The 22,840-nt window shown below is 42.5% G+C and overlaps 1 protein-coding gene across 1 annotated transcript in view; it reads left to right on the top strand.

Moving 5' to 3' along the window:
- The window catches only part of PSMD1 (proteasome 26S subunit, non-ATPase 1), a 65,366-nt gene extending 43,704 nt beyond the window's left edge, over positions 1-21,662 (top strand). The window contains exons 17-25 of the mRNA XM_040073983.2: positions 672-786; positions 2,611-2,727; positions 8,240-8,342; positions 13,179-13,348; positions 14,457-14,549; positions 15,564-15,656; positions 18,483-18,629; positions 20,459-20,613; positions 21,443-21,662. Coding sequence (XP_039929917.1) covers positions 672-786; positions 2,611-2,727; positions 8,240-8,342; positions 13,179-13,348; positions 14,457-14,549; positions 15,564-15,656; positions 18,483-18,629; positions 20,459-20,605 — 985 coding nt within the window. The 3' untranslated portion in view covers positions 20,606-20,613; positions 21,443-21,662. The remainder of the gene's footprint in view (positions 1-671; positions 787-2,610; positions 2,728-8,239; positions 8,343-13,178; positions 13,349-14,456; positions 14,550-15,563; positions 15,657-18,482; positions 18,630-20,458; positions 20,614-21,442) is intronic.
- The last annotated feature ends 1,178 nt before the right edge of the window (positions 21,663-22,840 follow it).

Consider the following 22,840-nt stretch of genomic DNA (forward strand, 5'->3'; position numbering starts at 1 on the left):
GGACACTGGTTCCCAGCTGGCAAGGCACAGAGCATATATACCCATTTCAGATCTCTTAAAAGGCAGCAGCAGTCCCAGCATGACACTAAGGAGGCAGCAGTAGTCATTGCTCGTAAACTGATTGCAAGTGTGTGTTGTACCAGCATTTCCTCCCGTGATGTGATTTACAGCAGTAGGTGGGGGTGAGGAGGAGTTGGCAGAAGCCGTGATTGCAAAAGGGAGTTTGGGACCCACCAACCTTGAAGGCTGATTGAATACTGGAGGTGAGTTTTGTGTCTACTCATGGGAAATTTAGTACTGTGTGTCTTGTGGAGGGTAAACCTCTGCTAGTGGAAAGCCTGTCAAAAAGGCATGATTTCTGGAGATAAAGACCTCAGCCTCAACAGATATATCATTCTGCTGGGTGATCTTTTAAGGGCAGAAAATAAGCATTAAGGAAGACTTCAGCAGTGGGAGTTCTGTGTGATTATCTGCCGTGATAGGGAAGTTTATTAATTTGTCCATTAATCTGTTCTCTTAGCCCATTTGTTCCTTCTCTCTGGTTAAGCTTTGAGAAATGAAAAAACACACAGCGTGGAAGAACAATTTGAAATTTTCAGGTATGAACAAAGTCCCCATATTTTGAAACACACTAATAATAATCAATTTATTTTTTTTTTGCCTTTCTCTAGGACTCCAGAGCAGTGTCCGAGTGTGGTTTCTTTGCTGTCAGAGAGCTACAATCCCCATGTGCGTTATGGGGCTGCCATGGCTTTGGGCATCTGCTGTGCAGGCACTGGAAACAAGGTGAGGGCCAGAAAGAAGAATCTGTGGCCAAGACTGTTCCTGCTCCCTCCTGCCACAGACACATTTGTGTGCAAACATCACACATGCAGATGGATTTCTCACACATGTACACTTCCAGCCAGCTGGAGTACAGCACTATTTTAAATTCTTTAACTTTTCTGGGCATCGAGTTTCTTTTCCTGCTTGTACAGAATGGATAAATTAGAATGTTTTTATACATTACTGCCACATTCTTGGAATTTTGTCTTCAAAACTTTTCGTAGAGTTTTCTTACTGTCAAGTTGCCACTGAACTTTAAATGTATGTTCAGTACTCCAAAATCGAATACTCCTTTGCCCTTGGAATGCCAGTGACAGGAAAACAGCAGGTGTTTTGCTTAACTTCTAGCTCTTTTCATCTTTCCTGTGATACACAATTCATGGAAGATCCATGTAGTAAAGCCAAGTGCAATGAAATTTAATTAAACTTCATGTAGTTTCAGGAGTACATTTTATTCTCCCTTTGTAAATATCAGTGAAGGTTAATTCTCATGGATGGTAAGAGACCTTTTACAGTGGGATTCTCACTTCTGCTGTGGCAAGTGAGCACTCACTGGAACAAGCAGCAAGTAAACTTGGGAATAAGCTCCCTCTGCTTCTCCCACATGTGTATAATAATCTGTAGTGGTACAGAACTGCAGTTTCAGGAACAGGTGCACAGGCAAAGTAATATGTCATGCTTCTGAGTCTTTGATGAATCTTTTGCTTATGTGTCTCATCTCTTCCTGTATTAAACACTCGGTCTGTGGCTCTTGCGTGAGCGCTCCCGAGTGTCGCTTCTGCTGCCAAAAGCACGGAATGCTGACGTGCACCGCCTGCCATCTTTAGTAGCTAAAGCATGCAGATTTGAAAGCAAATCTGAGAGTCCTATTTTTATCCAGGTTGCTTTATTCTCAAGTGGAAGGTGGAATCAAGGAGTTAGTTATTTTTAACCTGCTGCATCTGACAAGTTAATTTAAGTGGAAAGGCTTTTAGTCGCAAGAATGAGTCTTATTTCCAGATACATTGTATGATGACCTAAACCATCTGATTACAGAGACATATCTTCCAGAGCTTCTATTAGTAGGTTTTGAAGGCCCAAACAGATTCCATTTTGGAGATCAAAAAGTTCAGCATTTTGTCATAGTGGGTGTTTCATCCACGGTGCTGAATGCTTGCCAAAGAGTGAATGAGTCACCTTCAGGTGAAGAAGCACAGCCTCCAACACAACTCACATGGCAAAAGCAGTCCTAGGGAAAGCATGATGTTATTTCAGAAGTGGTTCTTTGAAACAATGTTCTGTATAAAATGAACTTGTTTTTAAAAGCCTCACCCTAATGGAAGTAACACCAAGTGGAGTCTCTTGCAGTCTGCACTCAGCTGTATTTGCTCAGGTCCTCAGTTTAAGTACGGACAGAAGGGCTGAACTCTGAACAAGAGATTACTTAAATTATGCTAAATACTACAGGTTCTAACAATAAAGTGCAAGGCCAGGAATTTGGAATCCAATGTGATGAATACATCTGTTGCTTATACCTGTTGTTTAGCTGTTGCCCTATTTCTTAGGTAGATCTTGTTCCATCCATCCATCACTTGTTTTAAGTGTTTGTTTTCTTTTTCTTCACAATTTTTAGATTAAAATCTACAGAAATACAGATTTCTGCTTCATTTGCCAAGAACAGGCAAAGCACTTTTTAAAGTATATCTGATAGCATCAATTTGATAACCTTCCATTGGGGAATTGAATCCTGGCATACTAAAAATAGTAGTATTAACTCTGTGACGCTGCATTTCTTCATTTCTTTAGGAAGCAATCAATTTGCTTGAGCCAATGACAAATGATCCTGTGAACTACGTGCGTCAAGGAGCTCTCATTGCATCTGCCCTTATCATGATCCAGCAGACTGAGATCACCTGCCCAAAGGTAATGTGTCACACCTCACATACCAGCCTCTCACGTGGGAAAATCGTCTTGGATGCCAAATCTTTAGTGCTTGGCACTGCAAGTAAGCATTGGCAAAAGACTGCACATGTCCTGTAAAGAGGCAGAGCTGAATGTACAGCAGGATCCAAGCTCCTGCTTGGATCAGAGCATGTGCTCTGAATGATGGGAACGTGCCTGATGGATGGCAGCGTTCTAACCCTGGGCACTACAAGAATAAATGCTCTTCCTTCAAAGGTCTCTTGTAATGGTAGGACAGTGACTGTAAAGACATTGGTTGATTTGATGATAGTATGCTTAGTTTTGGATGTGGTCACCATGCAGAGAGGTCCTATTAGAACAGTATTTCCTTTGTAGTTACTCTTTCTTACATTTTTCAGGTGAAACAACTTCAGAACTGTCAGAAGTGGCTTAGCGAGTTTATAACAAATACTCCATATTTTCATGGTGTTTTCTGCTCATAAGGCAAAAAGGGTTGCATATGCTGTGTTTAGCTTTTAAAGTAGGTTTCCTGGAAGTGTGTGACAGGTGATGATATGCAAACATTTGTACAGTCTAAAAGTCCACATTAGGAGAAGCTCTGAGGTTCCACATTTCACCTGCTCTGGTGAGTGCTGAGGCAGAGCATTAGCTGGCACTTTGCTACTCATCTGCTGCATATTGGTTGCTTTTATTGATGTCATTTTAGAAATTGAACTGTGATAAAACTAGACACTTTTTTTACTGCATTTGGATGAGAAGAAAGAAAAAAGCCTCTGTCCAGTGGAAAATTTTACTTGGGAAGGTCAGAGAAGGAAATCTACAAATGCAGGTGTTTGGGTATTTCTAAGTCACAGAACATGAAAATTTGCTGGCAGACAGTTTATTCCTTCAGATTGTTTAAAAAAAATAGAAAGAAAAATGTTAGTTTTCACTGAGCAGAATCTGGGAATGTTGTTTATATTATCAGAATTGTAGTTCAAGTGAATAAGCCAAGAATAGTGGCTCACTTGAATAAACCAGTGGAGAACACTAGACTTCTGTTGGATCCCCTTGTCTTCCAAGATACAAAGTTGTTGTAACGTGAAGTTGAATTATCTCTCCGTGGAAAGAAATTAATTGTTGTTCTTACTGTTTGTTCCTTGGTCAGGTGATTGGAATGCCAGGCCTCAATACAGGATATCAGATTTAATCATTCTGTGTTGCTCTAGTATTGGACAAATTATATAGCTCTCCCGTGCCTCAGTTTCCCACCAGAAAGGATTAAGGATGGAAGATACTTTTATATTTGAAAGGATGTTATGAGAATTGATTCCTTTTGGTTTGCAAAGCACCCTGATCCTTTTGGGATGGGATCTACAGTCTGCTCTGCATCAGTCAGCCATCCTAAACCATGGATCACTTGCTGAGTCTGCCTGTTGGAGTTTCTGATTTTTTTGAGATGATAGGTGAAAGACTCTGTCCTAAAGAAAAATGTGGGTAGGAAAATAGCTAGTGAAAACACAGATTATTTGAGGTCTCTTTTCCCAAAGATCTCTTTTCCCAAAGAGGCCTGGAAACCTTGACTGCCAGGTCATGGGTGGCACTTCTGCTTGATGAAAGGGTGGTTAAAATAGTTGGGCAGCAAACACAGGGTAAGATGTACAGTTTGGGAGTCAGTGGCTTGTTTAAAAATAGGGCCAGAAACTGAAACAGCCTGATGCCAAATTGTTACCTGATATAGATACAGAAGGCAATTAATTGTCTAGTCATAGAAGCACCACAGATATTAAAAAACAAACAGAAACAAAACTCCAAACTAAAAAATAACAAATAATACCTGAAATATTCTGCCAATTCAGGAACTAAGCACACAATATAAAAATTTTGCTTTTTATAAAAACCCCAAAAGTTAATTATAACCATTATTGTTTCTTGCTCAAAAATAAAATATTTTGAAGGATATGCTTCCAATTAAGTTATTTATTATCCATGGGAAACTTTTTTTTTGAGCTCTCTGCCAATCTGAAAAGAAATTACTTAACTGTGATGTGAAAGGGTGGAGTTCAGAAAAGGAACCATTTTTGGATTGCCAGGGCATATTTTGGTCTGATTAGATTCCTGAGTGACATGCTGGGCACTGTGTGCCAAAGGGCCTGACTTGATGGATGTGGGTATTTGCATTGCTGAATAAGCACCCAGGAAGAGGAGTGTGATGATTTTTGTATCCCACAAGCTGTATGGTCTTGATGGGGTTACAGAGAAGCTAAATTTTATGTATCGTCATCTCACTGCTTCTAAATACTTGGTGATGTCTTGCATGTGAGAGATGGTGATTTTAATAAAAACTGTGTCATAGAGCCTGGCCAGATTCCTGTCATTGCTGCTCAGTTTCGTGTCTTCTGGGATTTTAGATTTTTTTTTTTAGTTAACATATTATTATTGAGCTTTGGGTTAGAAATACTTTCAATTCTCTGCTGATCATTTGGAGAGAAGATGGTAGCAAACAATCTTCCTTAAATAGTTCAGGATTTTTTCGGGAATACAATGCTGTCAGAGTTTTGAGAGCTGAGCATTGCAATGCTGAAATGCCAGGAATAAACAGAGATTTAAGAATCAAAGTATTTTGGTTTTAAAAAATTTTTATTGTGAGCAAAGGGTAGATGTACGCCTTTGAATTAACTTCATTGTGATCTTCTTTGTGTTCATCCTCCTCTTTGTTGTGCTCAATCTTTGTTTAAATGAATAATTCAAAGAATTTATATTTAAATGAAGAGTTTAAATAAAGGATTGTGAAATAAATAATTGTAATTACATGAACTCCTTGAACTTGCAAGTTGCTTAAGGGACAAAAAGGGATAGCAGGTGTTGAGTAAAGGTGGTTTGGTGTCTTTGGAGTTGAAACAATTCCTCCATGTGCAGCCAACATGATTTTTCCTGACCTCTGTTGATAGATTTAAGAACCATATTAGTGCTGGATATAAAATATTTACAAGTTTATTTTGTGAAATGGAATGCTAAATTACAGATATGATGAGGTGATGATAATAGAAATCAATGACAACTTCATTATGTGTTGGTGACCTGCAGGGCAATTAAGTCAGCAGTTTTGGAGACAAACTACAAGTAAACTCAGTTCCTGGTTTGTGTTAGGATAGTCATCTTGGCAAAATGAGAAAATAATAAGCAAGGTCAAGCCTTTCCTTCCATCCTCCTTCAGTCATAATGGCCTTTTTCTCCATCCTCCTTCAATCATATTGGCCTGTTGTTTTCAAGATGTGAAGAAACCAGGACCAGATTGCTGTTGGGATGTTTTTCCCCCATTTACATTAAATACTAGGTCTTGCTAGGGTGAAGAATGATTTTGCAGTATTCTGGTAACACCTTTACTTTATGAAAGCCCACTACTGTGAGATGCTTCTGCACACACCTTCAAGAGGGCAAGTGTAGGGAGAATAACTTTATCTTTTGAAGAAGATAGATACAACATGCAAACAGTTTAAAACCTATTTTATTAGATTTCATTAATGCTCTTGTTCTTAAGAGCTCGCATTTGCCAGAAGCATTGTGCACATCACCTGCCAATATTTCCTGTAACTAACTGTTTATAAAATCTTGTTCTTGACAATCTCCTGGGCTTCATGTGCATGAATACTGACTGCTGGAGGGAGAAGTGGTAAATAGCCTGATAAATGACAGCCCTTTGTGGTAGGAAATGGTGCTGTATCATTCTCCTATCTCAAAGTCTCTGTTGTTTCCTCACTGTTTCCAAGGTTCTGTGTTTGGCTTCATTTGAACTCAATGCCATGTCACTTTGGCCAGCATTAATTATCAGAATGGGGTGTGTGTGTTGTTAGAAAGATGAAGTGAGCCATTGTCTATATTTTAGTGTTCCTCCTGGAAGTTGCCCAGATAAATTGCTTGGTAGCATTTCCAAATGCTGTAGAATTTTTGAAGTGCTTGCAGATTTCAAGGGAGAAACAAAGCTTGTGGGTTTCATAGCATATTAAACTTACACAGTAGTTTGGGTCATGCTTGTTGCTGTGGTTTGAAGGAAAAGTAATAGCAGATGAAAGAACTTTACTAGACAAACTATGGCAGGTTTTGCTTCAAGAGCCTAAGAATGGCTGACTGTTGACATCTTGCTCCATTTTGTAGGAGGTGAGTGCCCCAGCACCTTCTCCCAAGAGATGGAGCATTTGGCTCCATGTGAGGTTAATACCTTCCTGAACTGCTGCAGCCAGAGCTGCCAAAGCAGGCTTTCCCCTGCACCAAGGAATTTTTCCAGGTGGGACCTGATCCAGTCAAAATTCCCATTCCTGGGAAGCATTTGCTTTGTAGGAACAGCCTGAACAAGTATGTGGTCCTGTTGTGCATTTGAGTGTAGAGACCATTGGTCTCACACCTTTGGTCTGGGTTTGCCTGGTCCCTAAGGCTGAGCAGGATAGTCTCTCACCCTTTCATAGAATGATTTTGCTTCCATTGGCTTTAAACTCTGGAAAGGGCACACTTACTTAAGTGCATGTTCCAGGCCTGGCAGTGATCAGGTAAGCACAGGTAAGCAGAATTCATATGAACACAGAATGCTCTTGAGATGGAAATACAGGTTTTGTATTTTTATAACAGATGGCATAAGGACTGTTCCTTACTGCAGCTGTTCAGTGCTTGTTCGTTGAATGCTCTCAGCTGATCTGCTGTAACTGTTCCTGTGGCCTGGAGAGGTGGCAGTTGATCTGCTCAGGTTGAGCAGCCCGGTTTCTGTCCTTGGTCCCTTGTCAGTGTCTCAGACACCTCACTGCCCTGCACAGGGTCCTGGTGCCAAAGGTGGCAGGTTCCTGGTGGGCTTGTTTGCCTAGGTGTTGGGTTCATGTGCTCTGGACTAACATACACGAGTAGGAGCTGAGGAAGGTGTATCAGGGAAAGGGTGCTCACAGGGGCAGTGCCCCATGACCAGGGAGGGGGATGGACCAGTGTCTGACCCTACTGCCTTGAGCTAGAAGTTTGTCCTCTCCTTTGTGTCTGCAGATGTAGACAGAGAATTTGGAATAGCGGGAACAAAATGGACCAGTAGTGGGGAGAAGCTTGTTAAAGACATCTTGGAAGAATTCTATTCAAAAATACCTCTTTTGCTTTTGAGAATGTCAAATTAAGTCTGAGTATGTAAAGAGAGAGAGAAGAGAAAAAAAAAGACAAGATGTACATGAGTACATTAAAATTAATTTTAAAAAGAGATAAGAAGTACTCTCCCAGACATGCTGTGGGTGTGATGCAGCTTCCCCCGTTTTGACTGGATTACAGACCGGGATTGTCTGGTCTGTTTTTTCAGCTACAAATATTATACTTGAGCTATATTGTTGCTCCATTGCATATATTAAAAGACATAAGTTATTAATTTATGGTAGAGCCCTAGATATTGCTGGATGTGATACTGTTCTGTCTCTTCGATACTGTTCTGTCTCTTCAATACTTGGACTATTTGACACATCCAATCAGTTTTATAATCTCTTTTTTTCCCCTTTTTGTTATTTTTAACCAGGTCAGCCAGTTCAGGCAGCTCTATTCCAAGGTGATCAATGATAAGCACGATGACGTTATGGCAAAGTTTGGAGCAATCCTGGCACAAGGCATTTTGGATGCAGGTAATTCTCCAAACATTTAAAGCTGCCAAAATTTCTTGAACTTGTTTGGTTGCAACCACTGTAGCAGCAGATTTCATTTGGGCAATGAGGTGCTGGTTTTATGCCTGTCATGTCATGGTAGCAAGAAATCTGAGTTTTCAAGGAATTTTAGCTAATTGAAGAAATAAACCCTGTTTTGTAGTTTCAGCTTGTATCAGCATGTTTCTGCTAGGAGAGACTCAGCCCAGTCATTGAGGCAGAATTCATGTCCAGAAGTCTGGACAAATACAGTATTTTTTCTCTGTTTTGTCATCCTGAATATTGATTTATTATAGCACAATAGGTTGCTTCTTTATATTTCTAAATCATCACCTGCTCCAGAAATTTGGGAATCATGTGATATCCAGTCTTCATATTTTTCTTTTTCTGTTAAAACTTTACATAACCAGTTTTTAAAATGATATCTAAGTTTATATATATATGTCTTTAATAACTAATTTTTTCTACTTTCATGATTATTAAAGAGGTTGCTCAAAGGAGGGAAGCACAGTTAACGGCATCAGTGTTTTTTCAGCAGTTAGTTTCACAGACTACTGCTACCTTTTTTTAGCAAAGAAAACATAATTTCATGAATGTTAATGACTAAATGTTGAGTCAGGAATAGGTTTCTCTAAAGCCATCAGCATTTCACGAGGGCTGAGTTGCAGAGCCTATTAGGGAAGGTTTCTGTAAGCAAAGAGGACAGACAATGTTTTGAATTTTTCCTTCTGCTGAGGTAACACTTGTAAAGTGCTGTGTCCATCAGTGCTACCTCTTTTGCAAGTTTCCAAACACAATTTCCCCCACCTGATCTCTTGTGCTGAGGCCTTCTCTTGCCATGCACCTCCTTATCCTGTGTAACAGGCAGAAACAAGCTGGTTTTTCCTGCACTCTTGAGATCAGGATTAGTCCTGAAGTGCATAAGCAAAGGAGCCTCAGAATTTGTGCTGTGGCTCAGGCACAGCAGCCTGCAGTGTGTGTATGAAACCTCTGCATGTCCAGGCAGTGTGGGTACAGTGTGTGTATGAAACCTCTGCATCTCCAGGCAGTGTGGGTACAGTGTGTGCATGAAACCTCTGCATCTCCAGGCAGTGTGGGTACAGTGTGTGCATGAAACCTCTGCATCTCCAGGCAGTGTGGGTACAGTGTGTGCATGAAACCTCTGCATCTCCAGGCAGTGTGGGTACAGTGTGTGTATGAAATGCATCTCCAGGCAGTGTGGGTACAGTGTGTGTATGAAATGCATCTCCAGGCAGTGTGGGTACAGTGTGTGCATGAAACCTCTGCATCTCCAGGCTGTGTGGGTACAGTGTGTGCATGAAACCTCTGCATCTCCAGGCTGTGTGGGTACAGTGTGTGCATGAAACCTCTGCATCTCCAGGCAGTGTGGGTACAGTGTGTGTATGAAACCTCTGCATCTCCAGGCTGTGTGGGTACAGTGTGTGCATGAAACCTCTGCATCTCCAGGCTGTGTGGGTACAGTGTGTGTATGAAATGCATCTCCAGGCAGTGTGGGTACAGTGTGTGTATGAAACCTCTGCATCTCCAGGCAGTGTGGGTACAGTGTGTGTATGAAACCTCTGCATCTCCAGGCAGTGTGGGTACAGTGTGTGTATGAAACCTCTGCATCTCCAGGCAGTGTGGGTACAGTGTGTGTATGAAACCTCTGCATCTCCAGGCAGTGTGGGTACAGTGTGTGTATGAAACCTCTGCATCTCCAGGCTGTGTGGGTACAGTGTGTGCATGAAACCTCTGCATCTCCAGGCAGTGTGGGTACAGTGTGTGTATGAAACCTCTGCATCTCCAGGCAGTGTGGGTACAGTGTGTGTATGAAACCTCTGCATCTCCAGGCAGTGTGGGTACAGTGTGTGTATGAAACCTCTGCATCTCCAGGCAGTGTGGGAACAGTGTGTGTATGAAACCTCTGCATCTCCAGGCTGTGTGCTGGGGGAGAAGAACGTGGTGCTGCCTGCACCTACCTGCATGGGAGCAGGGTAAAAAAGCTTTCCTGGGGCCATGTGACTGTCAGGCTGCTCAGTAACAGGCACCACCTTGGTGCCTCCTGGGTGCCCCTCCTGGAGCTCACACTGAGCAATGTTCTTGGCACGAGACTCTTGGAATAATTTTGGTCATTCTCATACTCAGTTGCTGGGAAGCCAGAGACAGGCTGGCTCTGGGATTTTTCTCTCGGCAGTACAGACCTGTTTTGAATTCTGACCCTTAAGATTAAATCATAAAAATGCAACTAAAGCCTTATTTGTTTGCTGTGTCACCCGTGTATTGTACAATGATTTAGAAACCAGAAATGTCCTGTTTTAATAAACTTTATGGGAATTTGTGCCAACTTTAACCTCATTTTTTCTTGCTGAGAGACTCAGGGAAGGCTGTGAACTCCTTTTTTTTAAACTTATTGCCACTTTCATTAGAGCCTCCTAAAAGAAGAAATTCTTTTATCCTTCCTATACAATGAGTTACAGAATTTAATTAGTACTACAGGAAGAAAAGGTTCTTTGTGTTATCTGCCATGGTTGGAGCAATTGAATTTAGTTTTTTGTTGTGTCTTTTTTTGTGGGGCGAGGAGAAAAGTCCAGTTCTCTTCCAATGACAGGGATCGATTAGAAGGGCAAGATTTCCAGTGTACAACTGGGAAATGATGCGCTGGAGGTGGGATTTTTGCTCTGACAATGGGGCAGCCATTTAGGCTGGTAGTTTAATGGAAGGAGTGGGGTACCTTGGGAGCACTGAAGTGGAAATGAAGAATTTGGTCATTGCCTAGTTGATAAGCCCCAGAAGCAACATTTTGACTTAAATAAACTAAGAAAAAAGTAGACACTAAATTTAACTTAGTGTTTGGAGATTTTCCCCAAACCCCCCTTGCCCTAGTGGCAGTGTGAATTTTGGGAGATGGACCTTATAGTACTACACAAGGATCCCTGAGATTTTTTTTCTTTAGTGTTTTTTGAAATTTTTTTCCAGGCATCATGTCACAGCTTTTTTTCATCCAGCCAAAGATCTGGAATGTGTTCCCTTCCAGTCAGGGTTGCCATTTATTTATGAATATAAATCACAATTGTGCAGTATTATGTCTCCCCACCTTTCCTGCTCCCTGCAAAATCCTGAGAGCGAGGGTGGACTGTTAGTGGGTATAAAACAGCAGAAAGAAGTAGCATAACAGCATCTTTTGAATATTAAATCTGTTGTTCATTCAGGAAATTCCATAGTTTGGATAATTGTAGGTTTTATCTGAATTATAGGTTAAAATTCTGAAAATTAAAGTGCAAAAGTTTGATAAAGTCCAATTAAGCTGCTTGTGCAACATTGACTGGGGGCTGCTTGATTCAGAATATCTGCTGATAACCAGGACCTGGTCCTTACACAGTGATGCAGTAAAATAAGTTCAAAGTAAAGATGGGGGAGAAGACCAGAAATTTGAGTGTGCAGTGCTCAACATGTTTAAGGATAGCACAAGACCTCAGGCAGTCCCTTCACAGTGCTGTGGCAAATTCAGGTGAAAGGGTAAGAGGTTGCTATCAGAGAAAATACTAAGCAGTAGAGCAGACCTAGCAGTAGAAAAAGACAAGACTGTATCTTTGTCTTTCTTCAGAAATGTAGCAGGAAGTTTTCCTGTCATACAGCAGTTCTATTACTACCACAAAAGGAAGAGGAAGGAGATAGAAGGTAGGCAGAGCATCCTACAGGAGGGCATCAAAATGTCCCACCTTCCACTGCCTCTCCTGGGACTAAGCCAGATACCCAAGATGACAATACTGCTTTAGTCAGGGCTTTCATTAGTTTTGGCAGCAAAAGAGAATTCTCTTTGTCTTTAAAACTCAGACAGCTCCATTGCTGTCTGGCCCTGCTGAGGTGGCTGCTAGTGCGAGGCTGGGAAAAGCGACTCCAGTTTGGGGTTTTCAGCTACAAAGTGGCCTGAGTTTGCAAGGAGTGGGTGTTTGTATTTTAACAAAGTTAACCTCCCTGCACTGGGTCTTGTCAGCAGTAATGGACTTGCCTGGTGCCCTCTTCAACTCAATGCACTGTGTTCATCAGTAGACAGAAGATCAGATTAACACTTTCTCACTCTGTCTGCGAGTCCAGTCTCTCAATTTTGTTTCTAGCTGAATGATTCTGCACTACATCAACATATGGAGTTGTTTGGGTCTCTGCTTTGCAACTACAAATCTAAGACTTGGTTGTCTGGCAGAGATTTTGCTGCAAAGGCTGCAGCAGCTTGTCGCTGTGCAGCTTAGATTGATAACGTCTAGAAACAATTTCTGAAGTTGCTGCTGTTCACGTTTTTTTCCTACTAAGATGGTGTAGGATAAAAACCTAAGCGTATTTCTTCTGAATGAATGATAGTCCAGGGAGGCAGAAACAGACAGAAAGAAAAGTTTCTATATGCTCAGCTGTATATGTACTGTGTTCCTCCCAAACCTTGTCTTGGGGATCATTTATATGCTGTGCTTTAAAATTGTTTATGGCAAAAGTTTGTCTTTTTCTCCCCCTCTCACTGCCTGTACTTTTGTCTAACCTGTATCCTGGCAAAATGAGCATGGAAGAAGGGCTGCATTCCCCAATTGCGTTTGGGTACTGCACAGCAGCGCGCTGTCTGTGCTGTACATCTGTTTTACTGAGTAAGGTGAGCTCACAGTAAAGGAGGGAGGTGTGTTCCAGAGGAGGAAACTGGCTCCACTGTGGCCTGGCTTGCCCTGTGCAGCCCTGTGCAGGCCTTTGACAGCAGCTGTTTGAGATTCATTGCTCAGGTGTCTCTGTGGAGTACCCAGAAATGAATAATTCACTGACTTTTATGATTCCTTACAGGGGGCCATAATGTAACCATTTCACTGCAGTCGAGGACAGGACATACTCACATGCCTTCTGTGGTGGGGGTTTTGGTCTTCACCCAGTTTTGGTTCTGGTTCCCTCTGTCACACTTTTTGTCACTGGCGTTCACCCCAACCTGTGTCATTGGCCTTAACAAGGATCTTAAGGTACGTAACGGGAAGAGACCGAAAAGTTGCTTGGACTATTCGAGTGGTCTGCAAGACGTGTTCATGGATTTGTTGGTTTTCTTTGCATGTTTCCAACTTGTTTGTGCCAGAAAAGGTACTAACTGGAAGAAATCTGAAAAACAGGCTTAAAGTGCAGAGCTGGTGGTGGGAATGGGAACAAGAAAAATGTTGTGAGCAGATACTGACCTCTTCACTTCAAAGCAGCTTAAAAAGAAAGGAACTCTATTTAGAGTGTTGGGGCAGAGGTCACCCCATTATCACTCTTGAAGGTCAGGGTTATTTTTTTTAAAAGTGTGTTGCCCCCCCTGGTCTTCCAGATAAATTATGTGATGTTCTCCCCTAGGAAAGCTAGCAGTGGGAAAAGAGGATTTGTTTGGATTCCTTGGGGAGTAAACATTAAACTGAGCAGTCATGGGTACGGCACTTTTCTTGTGCATCTGTTCTTGCAGCTATCAGCTGTGGTACAGCCCCTGAAAGCTGTGTACCATGCTGGGTCTCCTGTGCTGAAGAACTAAGCTAAGAATTTCCACAAAAAAGCTTCTGGATGTGGCAGCAGGGGGTGTTTAACAACTTGGATTGGCTATCAAAAGATGCTTTCTACCCTTACTTAAGTAGCCAAGAGTAAGAGAATGTGTGGCACTGGTAACTCACCCCCAAATGTACGGTCCTTTGGCAGGAAGGGAATGTCACTGCTTGGTCTGCCCTCGCGTGCATTGACAGAGCAGATCTTCACTTAGATCTTAAACCAATTGTGTGTTAATACACACAAACACAGCAACAACATCAAAGCCACAAAAGCTTTGAAGCAAAGAAAACAAAGCATGGTGTGAATAGGATGGAGTGTATGGAGAGGGCTAGGAGATCTTGCCAGAGTCAAATTATAGATAATTAAATAACATTGTTCTAGTTGAACTGCTGCCACTGATAAGTTTCTCAGCTTCCGGAGAGGGAGAAGGGAAGCTCGTATTCTTTAGAGGATCTGTGTTTGTCTCTGCTGGAAGGAAAATGAAGCTAAAGTAATTACTCTGCTGTGGATTTTTCCCCTGCTTTTCTAGCTTCTAACATTGTTTCAAACTCTTTGTCTTAGATGCCAAAAGTCCAGTACAAGTCCAACTGTAAGCCGTCCACATTTGCCTACCCCCCACCTCTTGAGGTACCAAAGGAAAAGGAGAAAGAAAAGGTATTTGAGCTCTCTTTCTGTGTAAAGACTAACCCTTTCTCCCTCCTAGTATAAACATTGACTTTGGTGGTACTACTAGAGAATCTAAAGAGCAAAGGAAAAATTGGCAGGTGCTGTAGTCTCTGAAAGAGAATTCTAGGTAAATTTTCCTACTGTGCCTGGGACTGTTGCCAACTGTGGTATACAAGTGCTTTGCTACTGAATTGCTGCAGCCTCCCTTGTCTGAAGTGGTCAAGCAGAAGTATTGAAAAAACCCCTGCTTTCCATGCCCTGCTGACTTGTGTGTGCAGCACCCAGCACAGCAGGATCCTTTTCTGTGACTTGAGCTCCAAATTGCTGCCCCAGTGCAGCCATTGAGAATATTAGGTGGGACATTTCTCAAATGATCCCATATGGAAGGAGCAGCGGGCCCATGTGCTAGAATAATAGCTCCATGGATTGCAAAAAGGTGAATGTGGCACTGAGAATATCTGGGTATTGAAAAGGAGAAGATGAGACCTGTGCGGTCACAAGTGGGACAATAGTGGAAGCAATTTGCCTCCTGGCACAGGATGGTAAAAGCTGTTGAACAGAGCACAGCAGTGGGCAGAGCAGCCCTTAGGGAGCAATTGCAGCAGTGGAGGCTTCAGGCATGTCATGCTGATGAATGACATGGTGTGAAAACTGTAAAACATTTTACCAGAATTCAGTGCTGGACCGGACAGATTTCCAAGCCACCGAGGAATCCAGAAATGAACTCTGATGGAAGGCAAAGCTCACTGCTTATAGCTGTTTTCTTGCCTTTGAATAGGATGTGAATTGGACAAATCCTTTCTCTTTAAACATCCGTGGCCGAAAGTTAAAATGTGCCAACAGCCCACATTTATTCTCAACAGCAACGTGACAAATGCTGTTGCTCCCTGACCCTCTCAGAAAGTTGCTGCCATTTGCTCCCAAAAGACTCCAGCCTGGGGGACTGAAACTCCGTATACAGTGCTGGGTCACACTGAATAAAATATGTGTTGCCGTATCCAGGTTTCCACTGCTGTGCTGTCCATCACTGCAAAAGCCAAGAAGAAGGAAAAGGAAAAGGAGAAAGAGAAGAAGGAAGAAGAAAAGATGGAAGTGGTGAGTGCACACATTGAAACTTGAATGTCTTCTTGCCCCCACCCTTATAAATGTGGAATATGTGTCATGAAGGTTGGCACCCACTTATCTCTGTCCTCTTGCCACCTGTGTTATGAGCAAAGCACTGACACACATTGCTGCAGACATTGGTTAGCACCTTTACTCTGTGTGTGCACTGGTAAAAGCAAGAGTTGTGAATCTGTTATTTCTGAGAAATAAATTGTCCTCAGTGTTGTTAAGTAACTGACTTCCCTAAAGGCAAAAGCTTGTTTGACAGGTTTATGTGCCTTTAACTGCAAGAATGAGTATTATATCATTACCTGCTGGTTTTAGACCCAGAGGAATTTTATCTCTTACCCATGTCATTTTCTTACTAATGCCGAAAAAGTCTTAGTGATTTCACATCCTTGGGACCTCTGACCTTTTTAAAAGATGTGTTGTAGCAGTTGCTTGATCATGTCTAATTCACCTTGAGAGCCCTGAAGAGTTTAAACTTTCTGGGTTTGCACATGCTTAACCTCCTATTCTGAAATGTTCACCTTTTTGGCAGCAGTCTCTTACGTGCTTTCCCCATCTAGCAAAATGCCAAACATTTATCCACACACAGCTCAGAACCAGCTGAGGTTTGAGCACAGGTTCCATATGCTGCTCAGTAGTTATGGTGATTGCTTTGGTGCTCTGATGATTTCTTTCAGCTCATAGACCTGACACTGGAGATTGTCATCCTCATCTGTGAATAATGTGTCATCCTGGAGCAAGCTGACTAATGATAAATGAATTTTTGTTGGTTGTTGTAATTTGGAAAACATATGGCAGCTAAAATTCTTGCAGTACTGACAAAAGACCATTTCTATTGTGCCCTGCTCATAGATGCAAATATTCCAAGAACAACTGTAAGTTGAAAGTGCATTGTGGACCCATAGAATTCTTTAGGTTTGAAAGACCTCTAAGTCCAACTTAACCCCAGCAATGCCAAGGTCACCACCAAACCATGTCCCCGAGTGCCACATCTTTTAAATACTACCACTTCCCTGGGCAGTCCAAGTGCTTGATAATCTTTTTGAAGAAACAATTTTTTCTAATATCCAACTTAGAGCTCCCCTGGCACAACCTGAGGTCATTTCCTCTTGTCCTCTGTCTTGTTACCTGGGAGAATGAGCCCCACTTATTTCCACCCCCCTGTCAGGGAGTTGTAGAGAGTGATAAGATCTCCCCTGAGCCTCCTTTTCTCCAGACTAAACACCAGCAGCTCCCTCAGCTGCTCCTCACAGGACTCGTGCTCCAGTTCTGCTGCCCTTTTCTGGACATGCTCCAGCACCTCAATGTCCGTCTTGTAGTGAGGGGCCCAAAATTGAACACAGGGTTCAAGGTGTGACCTCAGCAGTCCCAAGTACAGGTTGCAGTCACTGCCCTGGTGCTGCTGTCCACAGTACTGCTGACACAACCCACAATGCCACTGACTTGCTTGGCCACCTGAGCTGCCTCATGTTCAGTCACTGTCAACCAGCATCCCCGGGTTTTAATTTGAATTTTAATCTAACAAACCCCACACGTGTGGCCTAAGATCACTGGTCTTTGTGTAAAATAACCTTCCTAAACCTACATAGGTATTGCCACATTGTAGGCACTGAATGTCATGCAGCTGGCCCAGAAAATAAATCATCTCATGCATGCAAGATATAATCTTTGGCTTTTGGGGTTTTTTTCTCTTTTGTCAAGTTTCCTTGTCACCAAACATTGCCTTTTCTTTGAATTATTCTTACAGTTCTATGTAGGAAGCAAAATGTGCTGAACAGATGCATATTTCTTCTAAAATTGCTACAACCTACATTAAATTGCAGGTGTTGAGAGGAAGCAATATATTAGAAGGGGTTCACATGTTGTGTCCATGTGTGCGTCCACATTTTTGAAAAGTTTCCTTGGCTGAACTGAGCAGAAAAACAAGGATAGTAAACAGGGAGCTTGCTGCCACCTACTGTGTTGGAGTGTTTTGCCATTGTCCTAATGTTTAGAGGTATCATTGCTTTCCTGTTTTCCTCTTATGCCTGTTATATGACTAGAAAGCCATAGCTTCCAAGGGATCTGCACAGCAGTGAGCAGCTGCTGTGTCAGAGAAAGTCCTGTCTGCTGTTACAGGACGTGCCATGCATTCAGTGGTGTTCCTGATAATTTCCTATTGGTTGTTCCCATCTTTTCTGCTTTTTTTTTTTTTTTTTTTCCTGTTTGCTACTCAAATGTTTCTGAGAAAGAGGGAAAAAAATGACCCACTTTTTAAGTATGTAAAGGATTCTGGTTTTTTTTCCTTCTGCTTTTCACCTCTAGCTGCTGAGTCATAGGGTAAGAGAGGGATTCACTGTAATTCCCTAGCAAGTTGCTGAGGTCGAGTCATTTTGGGTGAACTGCTGTCACTGCCAGTAGTGTGAAATGTCAGTGGCAGCTTTATAGCTGCAAAAATGCAAGGGCAACTTCTGGCAATTTTCTTATGCTCAGTAATGATATTGAAGAATCTTCAGTTTTGACAGAAAGTGGTGAGTTTACAGAAAAGGTAGAAGAAAGGGGAAGCAGAGGTTAAACTGTTCCACTACTTCTCACTGAATTTGCTTTCATCTGCAGCTGAGAGTGAGGCATTGCTTTGTTGAGAGCACTTAGATGCACGCTGGCATTTTCTCTGCCAGCAGATAGATAAATATTAGCACGTTCCTCAGGAAAAGAAAGGTTTCTCACCACACGTTGGAATTGCTGCCTGACTGTACCTTACCCTGCTGAACTGTGAAATGCTAGAGATTGCTGCTAAATTCATGTGGATCTTCTCTTCTCCCTCCACAGGATGAGAATGAAAAGAAGGATGAAAAAGAAAAGAAAAAAGAGCCTGAACCCAACTTCCAGCTTTTGGACAACCCAGCCAGAGTCATGCCTGCTCAGCTCAAAGTTCTCACTATGACGGAGAGCTGCCGGTACCAGCCTTTCAAACCAGTAAGGGTCACCTTCCTAGTCCCTGTGCTTGGCAGAGTGTTCCCAGTGCTGGGCTTTTGTGTCAGGCCCAGAAGTTCTGTGTGTACATGAGAACTCACAGCTGGTACAGCACTGGAATGTGTTGCAGAGATTTGCAGCTTCGATGTTGTCATATTTCCTTTTTTAAGGTCCCTCTCTGCAAATGATCACGTGCAGTTCTAGCTGGGGGAAGTCAGAGTTGCTGCAACCTTTTCACCATGTTAATGCTGCTTTATTTTTCTTTTTTCTTGTACCTGTGTCAAATGTGTAGCATGAAAACCAATCAGACATACTCTGTGTATTAATGACATTGCTGGGAACATAAAGACCGAGCCGTGATCTTGAAAATAGACTGAGAAGTTGTACAGGTTCAGTGTCAAAGCAGTGAAATACATTAGGACTTGTGCTGCAGCTTTATTACCCTGCAGTGGGATTTATACCTAAATGGGAAGTTTTTTCATTGAACATATTTCCTATAGAGTTACACCTGGCTTTAGAAAAGTTCCTTCAGCTCTGTAAATATAAGGAGAATACGTGATTGTCAGATGGAGAATGAAGAAGGTCCTTTAGCACTCAGCCCAAGGGGTAACTAATGTCTCTGAGATGCTCAGATATATTGCAAATCTGATAAGCTGGCTCCTGAACTGTAAATCTCCTGAGTCAAAGTCTTCTGCCCTTTATTTTTGTTCAAGAAATAACATGCTTGACTTAACCCCATTTCCAGGATTACACATGGGAAGATGGTGTTCAGTGGTAGTAATACTTTTTCCTGGAAAATAGTAATGTTTCTAATAAATGGATTTCCTGGAATTCCATCAGCACATTGGAATTCTCTGTGCACTGTTCCCTTTTGTAATATCTCCTTTAGCAAAGCAGTGGAAGGGTTTTTTAGTTACTAACCATTAAAACTAGGTAACCCAACTGCTGTCTGGATTGGGAAGATCTGCTGTGTGTTCCAGTAAGTGTCCACTCACTGAAATGTGGACATACACAGCTGTTTGCTTCAGTTTCAAAAGAAGCAGAGTCCTTGGTGAGGGAGTTCAGTTTCCTGCCTTAAAGCCCCATAAATAGGTTTTGAAGAGAACAGAACAGTGCAGTTTTTGCTGGGATTAGGGTGTGTAACCAAGGAGTTTCTTGGAATGGAGCCATTCTGGACCTTTGCTCTGCTTTGGGGAATGCCAGAGTAAAAGACCTCTTTGAAATGCTGTTTATAGCCTGAAATCCTGCTGTGGCCAAAGCCCTGATCCCAGCCAGGCGTGACACAGCACTGCCTCTTTGTGCCTTGTGTTTCACTCCCAGAGGTGCTTCAGCCTGCCAGGATGTTTGGTTGTGATCTTTGTAATTAATTCCCCTTTGTTTTTGTGAGGTTCTGCTAATAGGATTCCTCACTTTGTAGAAGCTGGTGATCAGATTAGTCTCTATTTCAGAGATTCTCCTGGGAGGCAACTATACAGAGAGGCTTCACTAAGCATTGTAAACCTGAAAAGATGAGCCTTGTAAAGCAATTACAGTTCAATTAGTTTTCATGTGGAAAGCCCCAGACTGGGAATGGGGTAAAGCTGTGAATCCAGATGTCACTTTCCATTGAAATGAGACCTAGATAGAAGAAATATAAAAAGCAGCCTGGATAGACTCTGCCTGTTCCATGCCCTTATCAAGCAGAGAGCCAGGTGAGTGTCAGATGCTTTGCTCTCTGAAACTCATTCCTGCTGAAGAGTCTCATATGGCCTAGGATAGACTCTGTGGCCACAAACACTCCACCCTGAGGCAGAGGCAAGCAGCTCTAAATGCTCATGGCACTTGTCTTGCAGCTTTCCATTGGAGGCATCATCATCCTGAAGGATACCAGTGAGGATATGGAGGAGCTGGTTGAACCTGTGGCAGCTCATGGTCCAAAGATCGAGGAAGAGGAGCAAGAACCTGAACCACCAGAGCCCTTTGAGTACATTGATGATTAAGACTTGAGGTACAGTGTAGTGTGCAGAGTCACCTTCTTTAATCCAAATGAAGGAAAAGCCTCTTTGTACCAACTGAAGCATTTACCAGCACCCAGCACTCTTGGTTTAGCTCTTTAACAGCTTCTGTGTCAGATTTAGGAACATTCTCTGTCCTAATTTTAAGAGTTTGGCAGCTTAGAAGTCCACAAGTTCACTCTTTTGGGTCAGGCCTGACCCAGTTGTACTGGATCTGCTCTCTAATCTGGCAGGCTTAACTACTCTTGAGTAGAGCCTGGCTGGGCAGAGCGTAGTGCAGGGGTCACAGGGACTAGTCATCTCCTGAGAGATGGTCCTGAAAGAGGGGCAAGTAGTTTACACAACAAAGCTGTCATCTACTTGACCTCAGGGTGCCAGGATTTGTCAAAACAGAACTACTGTTCTGCTTCCCGGAGTTGCCTTGTCTTCCCAGCAGTTCTTAGCAGAATTTAAAGACACTTCAGTCATGGGTTCTGTGATTCTCTCTGAGCCCAACGTAATAATAGTAGTAGATATGTTTCAGGATATAAATGGTGAAGTTCTCAGGTTCTTTGGTTAAAGTGCCTGAATGGATATGCAAGTTTCTCACTGAGAGGCAGAATTCCAGTTGCTTTATTTCCAAATATGGGTTGGCATGTCTCAAGGCTCCCACGAGCAGAGATTCTGCACTTGAATTGGTGGATGGGCAGGAAAATAAACTCCTTGCTCAAAACTACAAATGTTGTGTCAGTGACAGGCTTGGGTGAGTGTGTGGGACCAACCACAAGAAGTCTTAGTTAAATACATTTGATTTTCTGGTTTCTCTCTCTCTCCTTCCTCCAGGGTCATGTCATCTAAAGAAGACACTATGCTTGATATCAGAAAGACAGGCATGAAGACCTTCCTATTGAGATCTGATGTTCAGTGCATGCAGCCCCAATCTGTGCTGAGCTAAAGCTGATAGTCTGTGTTTTATGGCTAAAGAACAGATATATGCTATTTAGTGTACTCTTTCACAAAACCTTGTTTTCAAATAAATATATTAAAAACTCTTGACAGGAAACTTACTGCTTAAAACATACCAAAACAAAACGAAAAGAAAGGAAGCCTAACAACTTTTGCTCTCCCCAGATTTTGAAAACTAGACTCAGGTTGTGCATCCTTGTCCAGCAGAGCTTGATTGACTGCTCCTCTGTACAATCATCAGGATCTGTGCACACCTCTGCACTTGTGGAAGCTGAGCAAGGTAACAACTGCAGCCTGGCCTAGCCATAGCACTGATGCCACAGAGGGCAGGTTTCTGCTTGCCAGCAGCTGCACAGATGAGTCTGCTTCCAGATCTTCCCCCTTGCTTATCCTGGTATTCATGTGATGGTGTGGGGCTGACAGAAGGGCTCTGGGTGTTAATGATGGGGAAATGGGGGGATATTTCTCCTTGTTTCACAGAAACCCTTTTCTTTTGTGTGTGTGCTTTCACTGCTTTCACCAAATATGAGCAAAATAGCAGATATGAGCAGGTTATGTTTCAGGCCTAGATGGAGTGGACCCAGACATGTAACTTGTCACACTGATGTGTATCGTTAGCTAAGGGGGGATTTTAGTCAGGGATATGGAATGAGGAGCAGTCAGAAGGAAGGAATGGTGCTCCACCATTCACTATCCAGCTGGCCCTTCACCTTTCGGGCTGTAACACTTCAAAGGGTGTCTCAGCAGCAAGCCAGAGACTGCAGCCCTGGTCTGCTGCCAGCAAATGCTGGGTGAAGCTCTATAGTTTGAAACAGCACATAAATGGAATGAGGTTTTTATTGTATGTGTGTGTGGGGAGAGTATTTTATCCACATGAACACACCACAGTCTCACATGCATTGGTAATAATGGAAGATAAATCTTGTCTGTAGTGCCTGGAAGCTTTTCCAGCAGATGGTTTATTTTGGTTAATGTTGCTACAGCAATGGGATAATCTGCCTTTGTTCTCTGCAAAGCTAAGGAATACTGGGCAGAGGTGTGGGACTGAAAGCCAGTTTTGAGTCCTAGGCTTCAGGCAGAGGTCCCTCAAGTTGAAATGTCTCAGGTTGCTGGTTAGAGCTTGCAGTTCTCAGCATAATCCAGATCTGTTCTCCAATGGAGTAGAGCCAAGAATGAACCTGAAATGGCTACAGATAACGTTATTGTCAGAAAAGCTGGAAACAAAGAGGGAATCACTGCTCCAATCCCATGGTCAAAGACCTGATATTGTGGTGC

Source organism: Hirundo rustica, chromosome 10 (genome assembly GCF_015227805.2).
Source record: "Hirundo rustica isolate bHirRus1 chromosome 10, bHirRus1.pri.v3, whole genome shotgun sequence".
NCBI classification, from domain to species: Eukaryota; Metazoa; Chordata; class Aves; order Passeriformes; family Hirundinidae; genus Hirundo; species Hirundo rustica.